Source organism: Cetorhinus maximus, chromosome 17 (genome assembly GCF_964194155.1).
Source record: "Cetorhinus maximus chromosome 17, sCetMax3.hap1.1, whole genome shotgun sequence".
Classification (NCBI taxonomy): Eukaryota; Metazoa; Chordata; class Chondrichthyes; order Lamniformes; family Cetorhinidae; genus Cetorhinus; species Cetorhinus maximus.
Window position 1 is genome coordinate 98,180,357 of NC_135895.1, and position 24,558 is coordinate 98,204,914.

The 24,558-nt window shown below is 42.1% G+C and overlaps 1 protein-coding gene and 1 long non-coding RNA gene across 3 annotated transcripts in view; one reads left to right on the forward strand and one right to left on the reverse strand.

Moving 5' to 3' along the window:
- Nucleotides 1-24,558, forward strand: part of LOC144692635 (uncharacterized) — a 69,528-nt gene that overhangs the window by 39,740 nt on the left and 5,230 nt on the right. The window lies entirely within an intron of this gene.
- camsap2a (calmodulin regulated spectrin-associated protein family, member 2a) overlaps nt 1-24,558 on the reverse strand; it is a 198,606-nt gene that overhangs the window by 19,936 nt on the left and 154,112 nt on the right. For both annotated transcript variants that reach the window (XM_078561697.1, XM_078561696.1), the window contains 5 exons: nt 15,527-15,620; nt 14,758-14,863; nt 13,552-13,634; nt 5,089-5,161; nt 2,341-4,513 (listed from right to left, as the gene is read on the reverse strand). In XM_078561697.1, coding sequence (XP_078417823.1) covers nt 2,341-4,513; nt 5,089-5,161; nt 13,552-13,634; nt 14,758-14,863; nt 15,527-15,620 — 2,529 coding nt within the window. The remainder of the gene's footprint in view (nt 1-2,340; nt 4,514-5,088; nt 5,162-13,551; nt 13,635-14,757; nt 14,864-15,526; nt 15,621-24,558) is intronic.

The window sequence follows — 24,558 nt, forward strand, 5'->3', positions numbered from 1 at the left end:
TGAATTTATCCACTCTTATTTGTATACTCTTATCATTCCTAGTGCTGTTAATTTCACAATCCTTCAATCTGGTTAAGGAGATACACAGTTGCTTTTTCTGTTCATTCAGATCTCAGGTGCCACGTAGAGGAGGCCGTGACATTTCCTCTTTACGTTTGCAGCTCAAATATCATGGAGATTAATGGGAAAGGGCAAATCTGACAGCACAATGTTAAAAGTGAGCACTTCAGGTATGAGTTCAGGTTAAGCTTTTCACTATTAATGACAAAAATTTATTTATGCACGTTTCATGAAAACTCATTCTAGTCACAAGTAATTCCTGTGCTGTAATAGATATTTTCAATGTTAGAAAAGTCATTCTTTCTGTAACAGATGCTGGTATCTGAGCAGCAAACGAATGGCATTATCTGTTCATTACATTTAAACATGTACACAGACTTTCTAAAAGTTTTTGCATTGGGACTTGTGGCGATCAGAAATCGAAAACAGCACGCATCCTCTACATGGGATCTGGGACCTGTATGAAGAAGGAAAGCAACTCTGTATCTCTTTAACTAATTAGATTGAAGAATCCTTACTGAACCTCATGAACAAGCAAGGGTAAATTAGAACAGTTAGTACAATGGCAAATCATGTACAGAAAGATAAAGAAGGATAGGATTAGAAATAAAAGAGGGAAAGGAAAAGGTCATTTAATTTTTTTCAATCTCCGACAGTAATTAAAATCTGAAGGAATGTGACTCCATACATGTAAAATTAACTTTCATGCCAGTCAGGTTTGTCTGCCAGTAATTACTGGATGACTTATCATACCATTAAAAATTCACATTTGAACAAACCAGCCCCAACTTTTTCTTGCATGTTTAGTAGTTATCTGGTGGGCAAATACAGCAACTTCATGCCCTTTCACATGCATGCCATGTGTTTCAGTGAGATACCAGTACCGTGAAGCTTCTGGGAGAGCAGGGTGTGGTAATTTTCAACTTCATTGCCTCTGCAGTAAACCAAATGGTGAAGTTGAAAATGAGTACCAGCATGCCCTTCTTCATTTAATATTAACTGAGTTTAAAAATAGCTTGAATTTTAAAGCCAGCTTATCATCTCCATCTGTGCCTTCTGGAGAACAAGTGAAGGGTCAATGCTAACTGTGTATCCCTGCTAGGAATGATTCCAATTTCAAACACCTCTGAGAGCCAAAAGGAGAGAAGGGGCACTGAAGAGATGGAGATGAAGAAGAGGTGAGAAAATCAGCAATAAAGACATCACAGACAGACAAGAGAGACCATATTCTCTCATTTATTGTGCGTAATACCCTGGGAACACAAAGAGATATATATCTTATACCTCTCTATCTTTATACTGAGCTCCCTGCAAAAACACTCAACACACTAGATTGGACTTTTAATAGGTGTACTAAATTTGTGCGCTTCCCTGGGTCACTTTTTGGGGAATGAAAAGTGCTTTTGAAGTAGCTTAAGAATCAATGCACAAAAAAAAAAAAATCTTCCCCTGAAGTTATCAAGGAATTGTAAAACTTTTAAGTAGATGTTTCTTTTTTTAAACACAATGCCTTTTATGGAACCAAGCTTTTTATTTCTATCTGCCTACTATGACTTCAGAACATCAAAAAGCTAATGAAGTACTTTAATTAAAGTGTAGTCACTGTTACACTGTAGCAAATGTGGCAGCTAATTTGCACAAAGCCAGATTCTAGAAACAGCAATACTTTAGTTGTTGGTTAAGGGGTGAATTGCCCAGATACCAGTAGAATTCCTCTGCTTGTCGATTGGTGCTACAGAACTTTTAATGTGCACCAGAGACTCAGTTTAATACCTCATCCAAAAGGTAGCACTTCCCGATGCATTCCTTCAGTACTGCAATAAAGTGCCATTCAGATTAGGTTTTCACAAGGGCAGAGTTTTACCAGCTCCCACCAGCAGATTTGCAAGCGGGGATCCCATAAAATTTCCTGTTGCCCTCCCCCCCGCCCCCGACCTGTCTGTCATTTTACGAGGTGTGGGCGTGGGCGAGGCCTAGGGCGGCCCGCCCACCCTCACCCCAAAAGAGGCCAATTAATGACCGCTCAAGGGCCGCTTCCCACCCTAGCCTTGATTTTGATCACTGATCCAAGGCTGACCTCCATGTTAGTACTGACAGCTAATTGACAGGAATACTGCAAGAAACATTACTTCTTACAATTTTATAGTATTGCTTGAATAAAATTAGAAACATACAGTTGGCTATTTTTGCATCTGTGCCAGTTTTTAATATGTGATGTCGCAGTTACTATGAATTACTTCTCACACTATAATTCCAGAAAGCAAAAGATTTGTCACTTACTTTAAAGAAAAATCCACAACACAACTTTTGTTCTTCAAAATGCTCCCTTTCAGCATCACCATCATTTGCCTCATCTATTTCTACTTCCTCCTCTGAAAGCTTTAGACCTGAAAGGGAAACCTCAATCAAGCTTGCCTTCGTGCTCTGGTCAACAGGATGTTTTCTTTTAATCGGACTGTCTGTAAGAGCCACAGATTTTACTGTGGACACTGTGGGGAATGGTGAAACCTCAGATTCAATAGGCTTTACTTGATCCTCTTTCTCCATTTGCGAGGGTTTTTCAATTGTCAATTTATTTTCCTCTGTCCGAGGCTCTGTTTCCTCATTAGTTAACTGCATGTCCTCTCCTTTTGTGGAATCATTGGGTGTGTCATCGCCAAGAAAAATGAATGATCTGGTCTGGAACTGGCTGGGAGGGAACTTTCTAAGATGAGGAAGACTATCGACAGAACATGGGGCAGTGAGGACGCGATTTAATGGAGTTATCTTCAATTCATTTGGCCTTGATTTTGAGTTTTTAACATGAGAATATGAAGACCTTCTATGAAAAGTCTGAGGAGATCGTTGGGTAGAACGAGGTGATTCTCCAGAAGAGGATAGGGAAGGAGATAATGACCCGGTTGATCTTGAAGAAGATCGAAGTTCTCGGACTTGCTTTTGCGGTGAAGATTGAGGAGGAGAAATTACCCATGCTTGTTGTTGTTCTCTCATTTGCATTATTAATTCCTGCTGGTTCGCCAAACGTTGCATCTCCTGTTGTAGCGCATGCAAAGCTATATTCATTTTCTCAATTAACCTGTTGTACTCTATGACATCAACATCTCCTAAAGTCTCTTCATTGGTGTTACTTAAATTCCAGGCAACTTGTTTCTCTGACTGAGCTGCAGTGGCAGGGAATTGAAGGCCCCGTTTACCACTATCTGCTGAGCTACCATTCATTCCAATTGCCTCAGGTGTCAAGTCCTTTTCCTCAACATTCCCTGATGGTAACATTTTCCTCTCATGTGACAATCTACCTCCATGGTCACCACTGGGTTCCTCATTCAATGGAGAAATTCCATCACCCTTTTTTTTCACAACGTTCAAAAAAGCTGTCCTGCCCATTTTTTGTCTTTGCCTTGTAAAAGCAGCTTCAACTTTCTTTTTCTGGGCTTCAATGGCTCGGCGCTTTTCTTCCAGTTTCATCTTAAGCTGAATCACTTCAGATGCCAACAGCTGAGCAGGATCTCTTATTTGTCTGTGTGGACTCAGTTCCTGTATCTGACCACTAGGAACCACACCTGGAGTGCTAAGCTCTGAACTCTCTGGGGTAGTCTTTTGGGAACTACTGCTGCTTAGCTTGGCATCTGTGATATTTAGCTTTTTGAATTTTTGTTCAGCAAAACTGGTCATTTTAATTGCAGAACCTGGAGAGATGCTATTTCCAGCTTGCAATACAACATTCAATGAATCTGAACCTGAAATTAACATATCATTATGATCATCGCTTCTTAGATCAGAGTCTTGAGGTTTAGAAGAGTCTTCCAAATCAGAATCCATACTAACAGTGTAATCTCTTAAGGAAAAGTCTTCATCTATTGTTTCTTGAATATCTTCAGATGGCACATGGATCCCTGTGTCTACCTCAGTATTATCAGTCAAAGGGCTAGTAGCACTTTTAATCTCTGCAATGGAATCCAGGCTGCTGGTGTGATTCATTTTGGGTTTTACAGGGATGTCATTGACATTGTTAACATGTAGGAAAAAACCATCAGCTACTTGCTCAGACTGAAGATTTGGGTAGAGTTTGTCTACATCATGAATTATCTGCAGTGCTTCTTCAATGCTTGGTGGGATATCTAAACTATTTTCCTTTGGCCCATTTGAGACTGTACCTCGCGTGGATCGTCTTCTCATGGTATCATTTGCCAGACTAGGCTTTCCAGTGGAACCTTTAGATGGCTTCTCATAATTGTGATTAGACAAATGCATTTCTTCTTCTATTCCATTGCTCTGTCCATTTATTGGCTGAAAAGATTCATTTCCCTCTAAATGTTTGGGAGTATTGTTGACGTTTGAAATCAAACTGTCATTACTAATTGATCTAATTATTGTCCGGTTATTTGCAGTGGATGTATCAATGTTGTTGTCCGAATCAAAGGGAATATTGAAAGACACCGCTTGGGGAAAGGCTCTATTTAAAGAAAAACAAAGCTGTATGAACAACAGATTTTAAAATTTCTTTACATTAAAACTAAAATTTCTGAGAAAAAAATTTGACAGCAGAAATAGATTCAATTGTAGCTACATGGGTTGCACGAACATCTTAGATAATTAAGATATAGGATGCCATAAACCCTGAGGTGATGTTAGTACCTCAGAATCCCTTAATTAGATCTATCCATACTTCCCTTAATAGTCTTATTCTACTGTTGCTTCTTTCCATCTCATATGTTTAATCTTGGTAGAGTATGGCGGTTCCTGCTGCCTCAAAGAGTAACATTTTAATGCAATGACAGGATGTGCAAAGAATTTGGGAGGATTACAAATGGGAAGATGAGTTTATTAGGATAACAAAAGTATATTAAATACAGAATCTTGTAAATGTATAATCTCTTTTTTTTTATGTGTAGCAGGATTTATTTGTACTAGAAGTACTAGAAACCAAAATTCATTACAAGTATATTCAAAAACTAATGACCAATTTCACTCAAATTTAAATTTAAATTTTAATTCAAACTGGTAAGTTTTTAAAATGGTATTACCAACCTTTGTTTCTTTTCAGGCCAGGTTCCTGCGTAACCCTCTACATAAGACATAGACGTAGATCGACGCATGATTCCTAAAAGAATAATGGGGGTTTTTTTTTTAAATGAAAGATTTGGGCACAAGGGATATAAAATTCCTTTTTAAATAAAAATGAGACAATTTTCATATCTCCATAAGTTAACAATTCTATATCGTACATTTCTAAGTTTTGTGGGAAAACGAGAATTTCAACATGTTTTAAAAATAAAGAGAAACTTTATCTGTCATATGTATTGCATTCTAAACCACAGTAGAGTGTAATAATTTAAAATGACCTTTCATTGATTCCGCAAGTCTCTGCATGTAACACATGAATGTGAGATGATCTGCTCTCAGGCGTTTGTTAATGTGACACTATGGTGCATGACTGTAACTGGGATGAGTTATCAGATGCTCGAGAGCCCAGAATTGGAGAAGCACAGATATCCCAGAGGGTTGTAGGACTGGAGGAGATAGGGAGTATTAAAGTCATTGATGTCTTTTGCAAATAAAGTTGGAAAAAAACTAGGCCTTGATTAATCGGAAGCCATTGTAGATTAGTGGGCACATGGGGTGATGGGTGAACAGGACCTAGGGAGAGTTAGGACATGGGAGCTGAGTTTTGGATGAGCTGGAGTTTGTGGAGGGTGAAAGATGGGAGGCTGTGTGGGCCAGTCAAGTCTAGCGGTAACAAAGGCATGAAGAGGGTTTCAGCAGCAGATGAGTTGAGGTACGGGCAGAACAGGCCAATTTTGTGGAGATAAAAATAGGTAGTCTTAGTGGTGACACACATCTGATCAGCAGATCATCTCAGGGTCAAATATGATAACAAGGCTGCAAACAGTCTGATATCGCGTTAGGGGAAGGCAATGGCATAGTGGTATTGTTGCTGGACTAGTACTCCAGAGACCCAGGGTAATGCTCAAGGGACCTGGGTTCGAATTCCACCACGGCAGATGGTGGAAGTTGAATTAAATAAAAATCTGGAATTAAAAACTCATCTAATGCCCTTCAGGGAAGGAAATCTGTCGTCCTTACCTGGTCTGGTCTACATGTGACTCCAGACCCACAGCAATGTGGTTGACTCTGAAATGGCCTAGCAAGCCACTCAGTTGTACCAAACCACTACAAAGACACGAGAAAGGATTGAAACCAGAAGGACCACCCAGCATCGACCTAGGCACCGGAAACGACAACGGTAATCGCAGCCCTGTTAACCCTGCAAAGTCCTCCTCACTAACATCTGGGGGCTAGTGCCAAAACTGGGAGAGCTGTCTTACAGACTAGTCAAGCAACAGCCTGATATAGTCATCCTCACAGAATCATGCCTTACAGATAATGTCCCAGATTCCACCTGGGCAGGACAGAGCCAGCAGAGGTGGCGACACAGTGGTATACAGTCAGGAGGGAGTTGCCCTGGGAGTCCTCAACATCGCCTCCAGACCCCATGAAGTCTCATGGCATCAGGTCAAACATGGGCAAGGAAACCTCCTGCTGAATATCACATACCGCCCTCCCTCAGCTGATGAATCAGTGCTTCTCCATGTTGAACATCACTTGGAGGAAGCACTGAGGGTGGCAAGGGCGCAGAATGTTCTCTGGGTGTGGGGTTTCGATGTCCATCACCGAGAGTGGCTCGGTAGCACCACTACTGACTGAGCTGGCTGAGTCCTAAACGACATAGCTGCTAGACTAGGTGGTGAGGGAACCAAAAAGAAGGAAAAACATACTTGACCTCATCCTCACCAACCCACCTGCCACAGATGCAACTGTCCATGACAGTATCGGTGGGAGTGCCCACCGCACAGTCATTATGGGGACGAAGTCCCGCCTTCACATTGAGGATACCCTCCATCATGTTGTTTGGCACTACCACCGTGCTAAATGGGATAGATTTCGAACAGATCTAGCAACTCAAGACTGGGCATCCATGAGGCACTGTGGGCCAATAGCAGCACCAGGATTGTACTTGAGCACAATCTGTAACCTCATGGTCCAGCATATCCCCCCCTCTACCATTATCATCAAGCCGGGCGATCAACCCTAGTTCAATGAAGAGCACAGGAGGGCATGCCAGAAGCAGCACCAGGCATACCTGCTGAACGTACTCTGGGTGGGGGACTTCAATGTCCATCACCAGGAGTGGCTCGGTAGCACCACTACTGACCAAGCTGGCCGAGTCCTAAATGACATAGCTGCTAGACTGGGTGGAGAGGGAACCAAAAAGAGGGAAAAACATACTTGACCTCATCCTCACCAACCGGCCTGCTGCAGATGCATCTGTCCATGACAGTATCGGTAGGAGTGACCACCACGCAGTCATTGTGGAGACGAAGTCCCGCCTTCACACTGAGGATACCCTCCATCGTGTTGTGTAGCACTACCACCACGCTAAATGCGACAGATTTCGAACAGATCTAGCAACTCAAGACTAGGCATCCATGAGGCACTGTGGGCCAACAGCAGCAGCAGAATTGTACACAAACACAATCTGTAGCCTCATGGCCTGGCATATGCCTCGCTCTACCATTACCATCAAGCCAGGGCATCAATTCTGGTTCAATGAAGAGTGCAGGAGGGCATGCCAGGAGGAGCACCAGGCTTACCTAAAAATGAGGTGTCAACCTGGTGAAGCCATAAAACAGGACTACTTGCATGCCAGACAGCATAAGCAGCAAGTGATAGACAGAGCTAAGTGATCCCACAACCAACGGATCAAATCTAAGCTCTGCAGTCCTGCCACATCCAGTCGTGAATGGTGGTGGACAATTAAACAACTCACTGGAGGAGGTGGCTCCACAAATATTCCCATCTTCAATAATGGAGGAGCCCAGCACAGCAGTGCAAAAGATAAGGCTGAAGCATTTGCAACAATCTTCAGCCAGAAGTGTCGAGTGTATGATCCATCTCGGCCTCCTCCGGAGGTCCCCAGCATCACAGATGCCAGTGTTCAGCCAAATCGATTCACTCCACGTGATATCAAGAAATGGCTAAAGGCACTGGATACTGCAAAGGCTATGGGCCCTGACAATATTGCAGCAATAGTACTGAAGACTTGTGCTCCAGAACTTGCCACATCCCTAGCCAAACTATTCTAGTACAGCTACAACACTGGCATCTACCCGACCATGTGGAAAATTGCCCAGGTATGTCCTGTACACAAAAAGCAGGACAAATCCAACCCGGCCAGTTACCGCCCCATCACTCTACTCTCAATCATCAGTAAAGTAATGGAAGGGGTCATCAACACTGCTATTAAGCGGCACTTGCTTAGCAATGACCTGCTCACTGATGCCCAGTTTGGGCTCCACCAGGGCCACCCAGCTCCTCATTACAGCCTTGGTTCAAACATGGACAAAAGAGCTGAACTGGTGAGGTGAGAGTGACTGCCCTTGACATCAAGGCAGTATTTGACCAAGTGTGGCATCAAGGAGCCCTAGCAAAACTGGAGTCAATGGGAATCAGGGGGAAAACTCTCCGCTGGTCAGAGTCATACCTAGCACAAAGGAAGATGGTTGTGGTTGTTGGAGGTCAGTCACCTCAGCTCCAGGACATCACTGCAGGAGTTCCTCAGGATAGTGTCCTAGGCCCAGCCATCTTCAGCTGCTTCATCAGTGACCATCTTTCTATCATAAGGTCAGAAGTGGGGATGTACGCTGAAGGTTGCACAGTGTTCAGCACCATTTGCGGCTCCTCAGATACTGAAGCAGTCCATGTCCAAATGCAGCAAGACCTGGACAATATCCAGGCTTGGGCTGACAAGTGCCAAGTAACATTCGCACCACACAAGTGTCAGGCAATGACCATCTCCAACAAGAGAGAATCCAACCTTCACCCCTTGATGTTCAATGGCATTACCACCACTGAATCCCCCACTATCAACATCCTAGGGGTTACCATTGACCAGAAACGAAACTGAACTAGCCATATAAATATTGTGGTCACAAGGGCAGGTCAGAGGCTAGGAATTGTGCGACGAGTAACTCGCCTCCTGACTCCCCAATGCCCATCCACCATCTACAAGGCACAAGTCAGGAATATGATGGAATACTCCCCACTTGCCTGGATGAGTGCAACTCCTAGAACACTGAAGAAGCTGGACACTGTCCAGGACAAAGCAGGCAGTTTGATTGGCACCCCTTCCACAAACATTCACTCCCTCCACCACCGACACACCATGGCAGCAGTGTGTACCATCTACAAGATGCACTGCAGGAATTCATCAAGGCTCCTTAGACAGCACCTTCCAAACCCACGACTACTACCACCAGAAGGACAAGGGCAGCAGATAGATGGGAACACCGCCGCCTGCAAGTTCTCCTCCAAGTCACTCACCATCCTGACTTGGAAATATATCGCCATTCCTTCACTGTCACTGGGTCAAAATCCTGGAACTCCCTCCCTAACAGCGCTGCGGGTGTACCTACACCACATGGACTGCAGCGGTTCAAGAAGGCAGCTCACCACCACCTTCTCAAGGGCAATTAGGGATGGACAATAAATACTGACCACGCCAGCGACGCCCACATCCCATAAATGAATAAAAAAAAAATAGACAGTTGACAGGGACAGGGAATCAGGGACTAGGAAACAATGTTTGTCACAGGGACTGAAAACAATGACTTTGCTCATCCTGATATTAGAAAAAATTTCTGCTCATCCAGTACTGGATGTCAAAAAGGCAGTTAAAATTTGGAATCAATGGAAGGGTTGAGAGAAATGGTGATGAGATAGAGCTGGGTCTCGTCAGAGCACACGTGAAAATTAACCATGTTTTCAGATGATGTTGCCGAGAGGCAGATTGTAGATGAGAAATAGGAGGGGACAAGGATAGATTCTTGAGGGACACCGGGGAAATAGTGTGGGAGTAGAAGAGAAGCCATTGCAGGTGATTTCTGGTTATGATTGGATAGATAAGAATGGAACCTGTTAAGTGCAGTCCACCCAGTGGACACCCCAGAGAAGGATAGTATGGTCAAACGTGTCAAAGGCTCCAAACAGGTTGAGGAGGGATAGATTACTTTTGTTACAGCCACACAGGATGTTATTTGTGACTTTGATAAGAACGGTTTCACTATTGTGACAGGGCCAGAAACCTGACTGGAGGGAAATAAATATGGAGTTCTGGGAAAGATGCACACAGATTTGGGAGATAAGAGCATGCTCAAGCACTTGAGAGTAAAGGGAGGCTGGAGATGGAAAAGTAATTTGAAAAGGCAGAGAGATAAAGGGTTGCTTTTGGTTGATGAGAGGGGTGATGGCACCTGATTTAAAAGGAGAGGGGGACAGTGCCTGAGAGAATGATTAACAATGTCAGTTAATATGGAGAGCAGGAAGAGAAGTTGGGTAATCAGAAGTTTAGTGGGAATAGGGTCGAGGGAACAAGTGGTGGGTCTCATGGACAAGATGAGGGCTTAAGGGGAGATAAGAAAGAAACCAAAGAAAGACACAAGTTCAGGGCTAAGGCAGGGGAGAACTTCAGAGGAATTTGGCCCAGTGGGCTAGGCAGAGGTATCTGAACAGATAATCTCAATCTTGGTGACAAAGAAGTCCAGGAGCTCCTTGTACTTCTTGTTGGAAGTGAGGATTGAGACAACCTGGGAAATGGGTTTAAAAGTGCAACTTGTAGTACTAAAAAGAAAATAGGCACTCCAGGATGATTCTGGAATAGTGAGCTGCCTTTGCAAACAAGATCAGGACTCGATAGTGCTTTATATGGTCCAGCCAGATCTGTCTGCAAATAGCTAAGCCAGAGACCTGCTACATCTGTTCAAGTCTGCACCTGCTACAGCTCAGATACCCAGGCAGTGAATGGTAGGACTGGAGCCTAGTCTTTGTACACTTCCAAGCTTTTATTCACAAAGACACACATTACACATCATGCACCTCCAATCCAACAACTGTCGTTTCAGCCTATGAGCACAGGTAAATCCACAGTTAATGTCCACCACCTGAATACAATTAAATATCCAATTAATTTACAATTAACTTAAGTCTTGGACTTAAGGAAGCAGAGATGAAGACCATATCGGGGTGTCAGTGAGAGTGAAATCAAAGGAGCAAAGCATGATGATTGAGACAGCGTTTCAAATCACTGAGGAGAAGAAGTTGTTCATTGCAGAGGCTGGGGGAGGAATGCAATAAAGATGTCTAAATTAGAAAACTTTTCTGGTACCATAGATGTTGGCATATAAGTTGACCCTTTGAAGCCTCAAAATCCCTTCAAAAATGGGGGTTAAGTTAATACCAAGTATAAAAGTGAAAGACGGGTGTGGGTGGTCGTCAGCTTTGCCGTTCACCATGTGGGGTCTGCTCTGTGTGTGCGTGTCTTAAACTCCCGCGCATCTTTGCAACACAGCCCATATTGTCTACTTCATCCCTTGCACCCGAGTTATAAGGTACCAGTAAGTAAAACAGTCATATGTGGGGTGAAAAATTGGCGTGGCTGCTAATGTTAGTATGGTATGTCATAGCAGCAAGAAAATGTCTTTTGGGCTGAAAAACGGGATCGTCGTATATGCCAGTCAACTTATATGCTGTGATCTACGGTAATTGTCTTTTGATTTTTATTACTGTTTAATTGTAATTACAGGTACAATGTTTGTCCAAAATGCCAATTTAAATATAAACTGATATACTTCCCTTGACACTGCTTACAGTAAGTTCGAACGATAGTGTTCAATAAGGACAAGGTTGTTGTACCACGTGATGAACGATGCATTATTCTACTCAAGTCAATCTGTGTTCTTTTAAAGCCAAAAAGTTTAATTGTTACGAAGCAAACAGTGGTTCAATTATCCAGAGTTTAATTTGGGAAATCTTCTCATCAGTTTCAGTTCAGATTAAGGTTTTGTCTTACATCTGTAACAAAGTGTGACACCTTTTGGTGCTTAACATACAATTGATGACAATTGCATTGGCTGAATATTAGATGTGGGGGGCGGGTAGAGGAAATTAAGAAAGAAGTAAATGGAAAGTGATATGTGGTTGTGACAAGTTGCAGAGGAATGACATAGCTGAACAGGTGGAAGAGATAAATGGCAAATAAAGAGAATGAAAATGCCAGTATAAATAAACAAACAACAATGCTTAAAAAGGGTGGGATGTGAAATAAAGGAAGTAAAGGAGGTGATATGTAATAAAAATATCAGTCTGTAACATGGAGCATGAAGCAGTTGGGATATAATTAACAATTACATCAAAGGCCAGTTGGGCGAATATGAGCAGCAATATTTATTTTATTTCATTACCAATGATGGATTGCTCAGGGATCAGTGGTCGGGAAAGCAACTTTATTTAATCAGGAACCATTTTATTTATTAGTGTTCTACAATGTTATTTAGGGATGCACATTTTATTATTTTTAAATTTGGTTACATAAAACTTCAATCTCAATGGGTAAATAAGAGTTGGGCTGACATTATATTTATTTCTCAACAAGTGGGCCATTAAAACTATATCGTATTTTTTTCAGTTCTACAATGATTTAACAGGTAGGTATAAAGCGTGTAAACAAACAGGACAACAGCTGTTGGGCAAATTTGAAAAATACTTGAGAGAGCTAGAAGGCCAAGTGCATCAAGGGTTTTTCTTTCTCATGGTCTGCAGGAAGAAAAGAAATAAAACTATTAAAAAGCACCATAGCAGGTATTGAAAGACATAAGTGGGAGGAGGAAAGTCCATGTCGCGCTATAGAGTAGCAGAAAGGGCAGCAGTGGAGTGTCAGGAAATTGACAAATCACTGCTTAGGCCAACTCAACTGGCCTTTGATGTCACTGACAAAGTTGGTTGGTTGATTCTGGTATGCTAATGAGGTGTAACCTGAGTTCGGTTGGTCGCAGAGCATGGAGAGAGATGAAAAGAAGGAGGCATTGAACTGCCTCTAGTGGTGGAAAAATTATCCAATGACAGAAACAATCATTTACAGAGGGATAAAAAAGTAAGGACGCATCATAAAATGCACATCATTAAATAAAACTTTGAATGACAGATAGACAGAAGCAAGGAACTCACTTTACAATATAGATAAAATGAAAGTGGTTTCACTTTAGGAAGTTATTTGATTTAGAATTAGTTTGCAATTAATACTAAATAACCAGAACATTGCCATAATATTTTCCAACATTTTTTTCTAGCTTGATCTCTAGAGATTAGTAAAAATTATACTTGCACCTCAGGTGTTTCTCTATGATATTACTCCCTCACCAAAATGGAAGAACACTGGAAAATGCATCCCAAAATTTTTATTTAAAAGACAAACTTTACTCTGATCAACCCAATCTCTACTTTCAGTGATCTAGCCACATTATACTTGTTGAAGTGCAGGATCTGGAGTTTTGTGGAAACAGTTTCAAATGAAACTAAGGATTTGATACCCAACAATGGAATTAAATTCAAACTCTGTGCAAACTTTATGACATAGAAAGATGTAACCTATTTTCATACCTGAATCAGATGAATGAGGGCGGTGTTGAGTGTGTCGCAGGGGCAGAAGTGGCTGTGATGGTGAAAAAGTTGGACTTACTTTGCTGAAAGAAAAGCAAAAATATGATGAATTGTGTAAACAGAGTAAATAATTCTAGTTCATTCCTTGTAGCAAAATCATAAACACATTATAAATCACATCCCTACTCCTCCCTCAGGTACCATGCCGTAAGTTGGTTGGCAACCATGGACATCCATTGGATTGGATAATGATTATGCTTGGCAAAGTACTGCAGCGGTTTGCTGTTGCCTTCTGCAGTATGGCTGACCAGGAAATTCTCCCACTCTTACCGCCTGCCATCAGGCAGATTGAAAGGACTTACAGGCTGATAATGGCCACTGTATGAACTGTGGCCATCAAGTCTGAAGTGGGAAACAAAAATAAAAATACCTGGAAAAACTCAGCAGGTCTGGCAGCATCTGCGGAGAGGAACACAGTTAACGTTTCGAGCCCGTATGACTCTTCAACAGAACTAAGTAAAAATAGAAAAGAGGTGAAATATAAGTCTGAAGTGGGACTTGAACCTGGAGTCTCTGGCCCAGAGGTAGGGACATGAAACGTAGAATCATAGAAACATGATTTTCTAACATACAATGGGAAATCTTTCTCTGTAGCCTGTAAGTATTGTGTCCCACAAAAAGATCTGATGGACTGTAATTATTAAAAGGTGCTATCCCACACTTAACCAATTCTGTAACTTCTCCCCTACCAACAGTTGGAGATGTGCAAAGCTGCTGTTAGTTCATTATCTGATTTTCTTCCATAAACTACCAATGGAAGACACTAAAGAAGTGCACAATACAAGAATTAGGGGATACGTGGAGAGGTTGGGTATGAGGGTTTGTTCAGGCTAACGGACATTATCTTGTTCCTAAAAATCGTTGTATTCTTAAAGCCAGTCACTTAAATGAAACAAAACAAAGCCTAACTTAAAGATCAATGTGTTCAATATGCAGCCTGTAGTTTTTATCTAACCATTAAAGCTACAGCACCTCAAAGATTAAATTCCTTCATATACCAATGAGCATATTTTGATATTACTCTGTGTTTACATCAACTGACTTCAACATTTTACTAAACCAATTCATGCTGATATTGACACTACAATTTTCACCCCATTTACTTTGCTTGAAGTAAGTTCTGAAATAATTCACCAAAAAGCCTACCTGCAGCCAAACTCAGAGTTGGGAGAAGTATCCATGAAACTTTTTCTGGTGGCATTTGAAATTGGGAAAGCAGCATAGATGTTCTTTATTGGGTGGAGCGGTTCAGCTGTGGATAAAATTAGACATTTCACATTTGCAGAAGTACAAAATTGTCACTTAATACCAAGAGGAAATTCCAGGCCTTTGTAGCTGGCACAGGTGAAGAAAATGAACTAATAGTAAGCAGATTTGTTTTGTTGGATGCATACACACACACTGAATCAAATTATCAAGTGTAAATTAGCACAACTTTGAATTTTTTAAAGAAACTATGCAACTACATTAAGATATTTAATTCAAAATGCAATGTGCAATATTAATGATACAGTTCTATATCATACCCCAATATAATCTTTAGCTTCCTCTTTTTATCTGTTCTCCCAACAAACTTAACACATCTGTTTGGTGCTCCTCATTCGACAACAGTTCTGCTGTGTAAAACTCTTAGCCCACTTTCCTCAGCTCCCACTAATCTGCTTTAGCTGGGAAAGCGCGACAGTGCCACAGCCTACACCAACACAAATCAATGACAGGCTAAACGGCAGGAAACCATTGTTTGAATGCAGAGGTGAAATTGGGATTCAACATGTGATTTTCTGGTTGGGAGGATGAATAGTTTACCAGTGGACTAGCTCTACACTATACAAAATCGCCAAAGAGCTTCAACACGATAAACACTTAATGACCACCACTGAAGTGACACATTAAGATTCAAGTTTCAAGCACTTACCTTCCACTTGAGGAAGCACCCTAGGATGCACAAAAGAGGGCTTCACCACTTCAAACCACCAGAACAGCTCTGCCATAAATACCAGGTAGTTATTCTGCAAAGAAAGTAGATTAAAACAGTGCAGTACTCTTCCTAGAAATAATGACAGTGATAAAGTGCATCGAAACATTTTGTAATGAAGCTTACAACTGTTACCCTTCCACTATCAGAAGCTCTGTTTTTATGAAAAGTGGAAGAAACCTGATTTGATTTCTACTAATCACAGATACCAATTAAAAACACTAAAACTCATGATTTTGAAACATAGAGATAACAATCACAAAGCACCTGCAATAATGTTTTAATACTTTGCAAACTGGTAAGGAGCAATTATAGCAGTATAAATCTCTCCAGCTTCATTTTCAGTTGAGGATCAGGAATTGTGCTGCTAGGTCACTCAAAGAAATTATAAATTATGAGGGAACTAGTGAATTTACATTGATGTTTCTGCACAGCGAATCAGATGACATGCTGTTTTATAATAAAAGCAAGGTACTTTGGAGTTCATAATGTTTTGGACTGAGGTGCAGTTGTGTTTAATCAGGCCTGCCATTATTTGGAATATCGGGAGATCCTGAAGTCCATCAGAAATTAATTGCTGTTTGCAAAAGAAATTTGCAGAGAAATGCTATTAAATTTTCAGCTCCAGGTCAGTAACAATCAATGACTGCCTTTCTCCAGAGAGCGAGAAGTTTAACTTTAAATGTGTGCTGACTGTTCTGCTGGCTGTGTGTATGGAACCCAAAAGGAAAGTAGGCAGCAGTCCAAGAGTAGCAAATGGGACTTGGGGGAGCAATGGTTTTGTTCAAGAGAGTGGAAGCACAAAACTAATGGGTTATTATCTTGTCCAGAGTGAACTATGGTGCCATCCTGCATGTACAAGACAAGCTTTAAACCTCCACCGTGAAAATTCCTATTGTAAATTGTAGAATACTCAGAGCTATCAATTTAGCTATTAACAAATCTGGAAATATGCTCATTTTACACCAGTTTCCACAAAATAAACTCTCTGATGGCACCAGTTTCTGGTCAGAGTACTGAAATATTGAGTTTTATCATTTTAATGAGTTAAGGTCTTCAAATGAACTTTACATAAGAATTGATACTTTGTTTATTGAAATAAATGGCAACAACTTCCGTTTAGATTATATCTATACATTAACTCAAAGAACTTCACAGAGGTGAAATCAGAAACCAGGGGCTGGATTTTACCGTCGGCGAGCAAGGGCGGGGCCCGCTCGCTGACGCGTAAAATGGCACGGGATGATGTCAGGCGGAACCCCCGACGTCAACCTGCCCCATTTAAATTTTCAGAAAGGCGGGGGCACAGCAAAATCAGCTGCTGGCCCGCCAACCTGTCAATGGCCAATTGAGGCCATTGACAGGATCATTTAAACAATTAAAGGACCTGCCCGTCCAACCTTAAGGCTGGCGGGTCGGCCAGGAGCCCCGGCAGCAACTAGAGAAAACCAGCGGCAGGATGAGGTTTCATGTAGGGTTTTAAAAATTGTAATAAAGTTGTTATGGAAATTATGAACATGTCCCAACTCATGAAACATTGTCATATGAGGGGACATGTAAGGGATTTTTCTTTTCTCTATTTTTAATATTTTTAAAAGTCGAGGCGATCTCCCTGAGGATGCACTTAGCCTCAGGAAGATTAGTGCGCTCTTTCGTGCGCATGCGCGAAAGAGCACACTCTTGATTTTAGGGATTCCCTCCTGCCCGCACAGCGCTTCCTGGCGGACGTCACGCCAGGCAGGCCTTAATTGGCCCGCCCACATAAAATGACGGTGCGGCTCTGATCGCTGGCGGCGATTGGCTCCGCACCCGCCTGCGATTGGGTCAGGCCCGCCCGCCTGACAAGTGGAAAATTCTGCCCCAGGAATGGGGCAAGAATTGGAAGTGAAAAAACACATGCTCAAAAAGGTAAATTTTCATAGTGTCTTAAAGGAGGCAACAGGGGTAGCTGAATGGAAGTTTCTGGGTACCAGGGTCCCAAAGTATGGAACCATGAGTCTCCTGCTGAAGGTAGAGTGGAGACAGAGAGGCCGATGTAAAGGAGGCAGATAGGCAGGCAAATGATGGTAGCTAGGAGTGGAGAAGAATGTAGAAGTAATGAGGAGCAAGGCTTTGGAGTGTATATGTAGATGACTTCACGGGTTTTGAATTCAGTGCATTGGATGAAAGAAATCCAATAGAGGTTAATAAGGTCAATGGTCATAATTGAATTAAGGTTACTGCAGCTTGTGTTAAAGACAAGGTTCTAGAAGTTAGATTATGTAGAGTGGAATGAGTTTCCAACAAGAAAAGTACAGAAGGAGTTGATCTCCAGTTATGAAAAAGGTGTGGATTTAGTGGTGTTGAGATGGAACTTGGAGGATGGATAATGAAGGTGGATTGAATTAAACATTCTGGAGGGGTCAAGAAGGGGATAATACACACAGTCATTCAGGGATAATACACAGAGGATATTATTTGGACCTTTTTTCAGGGCAGCATCGGTGATAAAATAGAAACCAAACTTGAGGAATTTGAATAAGGAAGGATAGAAGATGTGAGCATAGAGTTCAATGGTGTCAACATATATTAAGGATCTTAGTAGGGAAAGGGAGACTGGAGGTAGGGGATGGTAGTGGAAAAGACTTGAATCAATGTAACAGTGACACAAAATTTAATATCTTTGGTTATGATTAAATTGTTTGGGCACGCTTCTTCTTTAGTGATTAAATGCACATAGATCACCTATGTGCACATCTTACTACCCATACAAGAAGTTAAATTACTTCAGATTTTTTTTGGCAGCAGTTATAGTTCAAGCAATGCTTGTCGATGAATAGAGGACCTCTCCAGCAGGTATGTGTCTTCAAAATTTATTTTCATTGTTGTCAGTGGCTGGCCTCCTATCTTAGCATATAAAACATTTGTCAAATATGAGTCCTTTCTTAGAAAAATATATAGAAGATATATTTTTATTTAAGTATCAAAACTGGTTTACTGTGAGTTAATTTTGTTTGCATATACGCATCTAGCAGTCAACCTGTGGAAAATTATAATCTGAGACACATAAAAACATACTCGTGCACAATGAAGATTGCTCATTTAGATGAGAAAAGTTAGTACCAGGGAAAGCATCTTCCAATCAGCATCAAACGTTCCCGGTCAAGGATACTCAGATGTGAAATATAGCTTTCTCTCAGAAGATCACCTCCGACTGCACCAGTGAACATCTTCTTCATTTCCCATACCAACTATACTATTCCCTCTGGGAGAGATTGCTGATTACTGTCATAAAACAGACATTTACAGCACAAGATGGCATTTAATCAGCATGTCAGTACCAGCTCTTTGTTAGAGCAATCAAAATCTAATCTCACTGCTCTGTTCTCTACCCCCATACCTTCAAGCTTCCTTTGTTTCAAATATTTATTTACTCTTTTCTTAAAAAAGATGTAATGCTCATTGCTTCAAATACCCCCTGTGCCAAAGTCTTCTCTGCTCTAACAACTCCTTATGCAAAGAGAATTCTCCTAACCTCTCTCCTCACTTTAGGAATTTAAAGTTTATGACTCCTAGGAACTGTCTCCCGTCCATAACTGAGGACATAGTCTTTTCCCTATTAACCTTATAAAACTCTTCACACATAATTTTAAAAAACTATTGAATTTCCTCAGCTCAAATGAAAATAGTTCCAATGCCTTGTCTCCTCCTCACTATAGTTCCTGTTTCCTAGTATCATCCTGAAGAATCTACAGTCTACACACCCTTTGACTTCAATTAACTTTTTGTTGTGGTGAACCCAAAACTGCACAGGATTGCAACCTAACTGTTACCTTGCACAAATGTGTTATGACCTAGGTCCCTACAAGGCCATTTTCGAAGATATTGTTCTTTCAAGTGTTTCCAACGACCATGGGTTATCACTATTTTATGAAATCCTCAACTGAATTTGTTGCTAGAAGGATCACTCAATCTCAGGTACCGGCCATTTCCATTTTACAAAAGTTAGAATAAAACTCTTGGTTTACATTTTAGATATGGCAAATAGTTGCAGCAGAGTGAATTGAAAAGTTCTGTTTTGGCTAATCTCTGAACGCCTCTTCACGATCCAGAATCCCCTACCTTTGATCGGTATAGGCATTCACCTCCTAAATATGTGGAGATGCAATAGGAGATGTTGGAATAATATCCTCTTCCACTGCTGGAGACGTAGAATAACTGTCACAGGCAAACCATGACAGTATCGGTAGGAGTGACCACTGCACAGTCCTTGTGGAGACAAAGTCCTGTCTTCACACTGAGGATACCCTCCATCGTGTTGTGTGGCACTACTACCGTGCTAAATGGGATAGATTTCAAACAGACCTAGAAACTGAAAACTGGGCATCCATGAGTCACTGTCATCAGCAGCAGCAGAACCGTATACAACCACAATCTGTAACCTCATGGTCCAGCATACCCCCCACTCTACCATTACCATCAAGCCGGGCGATCAACCCTAGTTCAATGAAGAGCTCAGGAGGGCATGCCAGAAGCACCACCAGGCATACCTGCAGAATGTACTCTGGGTGGGGGACTTCAATGTCCATCACCAAGAGTGGCTCGGTAGCACCACTACTGACTGAGCTGGCCGAGTCCTAAATGACATAGCTGCTAGACTTGGTCTGCGACAGGTGGTGAGGGAACCAAAAAGAGGGAAAAACATACCTGACCTTATCCTCACCAACCGGCCTGATGCAGATGCATCTGTCCATGACAGTATCGGTAGGAGTGACCACCACACAGTCATTGTGGGGACAAAGTCCCACCTTCACATTGAGGATACCCTCCATCGTGTTGTGTAGCATTATCACCGTGCTAAATGGGATAGATTTCGAACAGATCTAGCAACTCAAGACTGGGCAGCCATGAGGCACTATGGGCCATCAGCAGCAGCAGAAGCAGGCTCAAACACAATCTGCAAACTCATATCCCCCACTCTACCATTACCATCAAGCCAAGGGATCAAACCTGGTTCAATGAAGATTGCAGGAGCAGCACCAGGCATACCTAAAAATGAGGTATCAACCTGGTGAGGCTACAACACAGGACTACTTGTGTGCCAAACACCATAAGCAGCAAGTGATAGACAGGGCTAAGTGATCCCACAACCAACGGAACAGGTCTAATCTCTGCAGCCCTGTCACATCCAGTCATGACTGGTGGTGGACAATTAAATTAGTCACTGGAGGACGAGGTTCCACAAATATCTCCATCCTCAATGATGGGGGTGCCCAGCACAGCAGTGCAAAAGACAAAGCTGAAGCATTTGCTACAATCTTCAGCCAGAAGTGCCAAGTGGATGATCCATCTCAGCCTCCACCGGAGGTCCCCAGCATCACAGATGCCAGTCTTCAGTCAATTTGATTCACTCTGCGTGACATCAAGAAATGGCTGAAGGCACTGGATATTGCAAAGGCTATGGGACCTGACAATATTCCGGCAATCGTACTGAAGTCTTGTGCTCCAGAACTTGCCGCGCCCCTAGCCAAGCTGTTCAAGTACAGCTACAACACTGACATCTACCCGGCTATGTGGAAAATTGCCCAAGTATATCCTGTACACAAAAGGCAGGACAATTCCAACCTAGCCAATTACCGCCCCATCGGTCTACTCTCCATCATCAGTAAAGTAATGGAAGGGGTTATCAACAGTGCTATCAAGCAGCACTTGCTTAACAATAACCTGCTCACTGATGCCCAGTTTGGGTTCTGCCAGGGCCTCTCAGTCCTGACGTCATTACACCCTTGGTTCAGAATGGACAAAAGAGCTGAACTCCCAAGGTAAGGTGAGAGTGACTTGCCCTTGACATCAAGGCAGCATTTGACCAAGTGTGGCATCAAGGAGCCCTAGCAAAACTGGAGTCAATGGGAATCGGGGGGAAAATTCTCCGCTGGGTGGAGTCATACCTAGCACAAAGAATGATGGCTGTGGTTGTTGGAGGTCAGTCATCTCAGCTCCAGGACATCAATGCAGGAGTTCCTCAGGCTAGTATCTTAGGCCCAACCAACTTCAGCTGCTTCTTCAATGACCCACCCTCCATTATAAGGTCAGAAGTGGGGATGTTTGCTGATGATTGTACAATGTTCAGCACCATTTGCAACTCCTCAGATACAAAAGCAGTCTGTGCCCATATGCAGCAAGATCTGGACTACATTCAGGCTTGGGCTGATAAGTGGCAAGTAACATTCATGCCACACAGATGCCAGGCAATGACCATTGCCAACAAAAGAGAATCCAACCATCTGCCCTTGACATTCAATGGCATTACCATCGCTGAATCCCCCACTATCAACATCCTGGGGGTTAGAATTTACCGGAAACAGAATTCGACCAGCCATATAAATACTGTGGCTACAACAACAGGCCAGGGGCTGGGAATTTTACAGAAAGTAATTAATCTCCTGACTCCCCAAAGCCTATCCATCAACTAAAGACAGGTCAAGAGTGTGATGGAGTACTCTCCACTTGTCTGGATGAGTGCAGCTCCAAAAACACTCAAGAAGCTCGACACTATCCAGGACAAAGCAGCCCACCTGATTGGCACCCCATCCACCACCTTAAACATTCCCCCCCTCCACCACTAACACACAGTGGCATCAGTGTGTACCATCTACAAGATGCTCTGCAGTAACTCACCAAGGTTCCTTTGACAGCACCTTCCAAACCTGCGACCTCTACCACCTAGGGGGAACAAGGGCAACAGAACATGGGAACAGCACCACCACCTGCAAGTACCCCTCCAAGTCACTCGCCATCCTGACTTGGAACTATATTGCTGTTCCTTCAATGTCGCTGGGTCAAAATCCTCAAACTCCTTCCCTAACAGCACTGTGGTTGCGCCTATACCACATGGACTGCAACGGTTCAAACAGGCAGCTCACCACCACCTTCTCAATGGCAATTAGGGACAGGCAATAAAAATGCTGGCCTAGCCAGTGAAGCTCATGTCCCACGAAAAGAGTAAAAAAACTAGGACTTGTTATATTTGTGCAGCCATCTGTTCAGTTTGTTCTCAAAAGAATAATGGAGCAATTTATACGCTCAAGTTAAATCACAAGTAAAATGTGATGTTTATTTTATGAATTAGTTAAAATAAAACTGTTGAGGTAACCTAGTGCAAACTTATGCCTTGGCTGGTGCTTGTGTGCTACTGACACACTCTGCATTTCGTACCTTTGTAGTGGCTAACAATCCCCATGTCAGGCCTGACAGATAGAGTTACAGAAAATCATGCAGAACTCACAATGAATTCAGTAAACATCAAAGGACTAATTTGATTGGCATGTAATTCAAAATAGAGCAATCCATTTTGTCATCAAAAACTGCAGAAACATTTGGTCAGCCCAGGAGACACAACTAACCCAGATGCATAAGTACCCCTGAGACAGCAGTTGTTAATCTGGATCCTTTTATGTGCTGAATAAGATTAATATAACCAATTATAACTGACAGGGAAAAAACATCTTTTTACAAAGTTTCATAATTAGGTTTAATTATATTTGCCTTTAACTATTCTGCATAACTCAAGTTTAAAATACCGACTAGGTGATATTTAGCTGGGAAAACTGCATTAGTACCTTATAAAGTATCCCTCTGGCTCATTAATAGAGTTAAGTTCATAGCAGCCGCAAAATCTCCATGCCAAGTGGTCCTGCAGTTTAAGTTTGGCATGGGGTTCAAAACAGATTAAAACATGCAATAGGACATTATCAAAATATTTTAATATCCATGTTTCATTCATAACACCATCAACCTATCTGACTAAATATGAATAGTTAAGAATAATGTGTTTGGTTTGAACAGCGAAATTCTGTAATCATTTTACTGTCCATCAGATCCGACATAGGGCCCATCAGCTGCTACTCAATGATTTTGGAAGACTGATCAAACAACAATCTGTTCAGCAGCAGATGGCGAGCACCTCATCCAACATAACTTTTGCTCTCAAACAGAACCATGGCAACCACATGGTTCTGTTTCTAAATAACCATAAATGAGGCTGGGCATGTTGCACCATCAACACTGAACCAGAAACCAACGCAACAAACAGAAAAAATCCATTGTGCAAAATTAATACTCTTTAACATTAATGGGTTACATTACTTCGGCCATGGTCCTGTATGCTTCTTCATATGCATTCAGTGCAGATATCATGATATATTACTCAACTTCCCTGGTGTTTCACACAAGGAGTCAAGACAAAGTGCAGTGTTTGGGTCAAGCGGAGTTAGAGGATTAGGAGTGGAATAATTAAACCAGTTGGGTGTGTGGCGAAGAAGCAAGCAGTGGAGAGGAAGGAGCACAAAGAGGCAAGCATGTGGAGTAAATGGGGATGGAGAGGGACAGCAGGGGTGATAGTGATGAACAGCAGCAAGCGAGAACAAATGCCCTCCTTCACCAGGCCCTGTAATTGTTGTGAAGGGGTGTTTGGCAAATCTTCATTCCAATGTCTTGGAGTGCTCATTCTAAGAATACCAACAAATTTCCAATCGATTAGAGAAGTAAGCCTCCTGTGAGATCGCAAGCCTGAAGTGAAGATGTGAAGTGAGTGATACAAGCAATCTGGCATGGTACAGGTTTCCAGGGGTCTGACAATATCAGTGAAAGGGGATTGTTTGTCAGACCTGCCTTCTCAGCTTTGGGAGGAGAGGGCAGTGAGGACAGTTATTTGTTCTGCTTCTGCAGCTATGTCACTCTGAGGCTAGTCTGGCTCAAGCTCTTCCATTCATTGACTTCTGCAAAAGTTTTGCATGCTCTCTATTTGCTGCAAAGGCATTCCTACTTTAGCTACTTGCAATTTTGTTTTAAATTAGCTAAGTACCAAATTGAGAACATAAATAGTGACTGCAGTCTTCTCTGCTCAATTTAACATTTCCTGGCAAATCATTTATACGTTTAAGAAGAATGAATATTAAGAACATTAGGAATTCCATTTGAGGCTGTCAAATAGG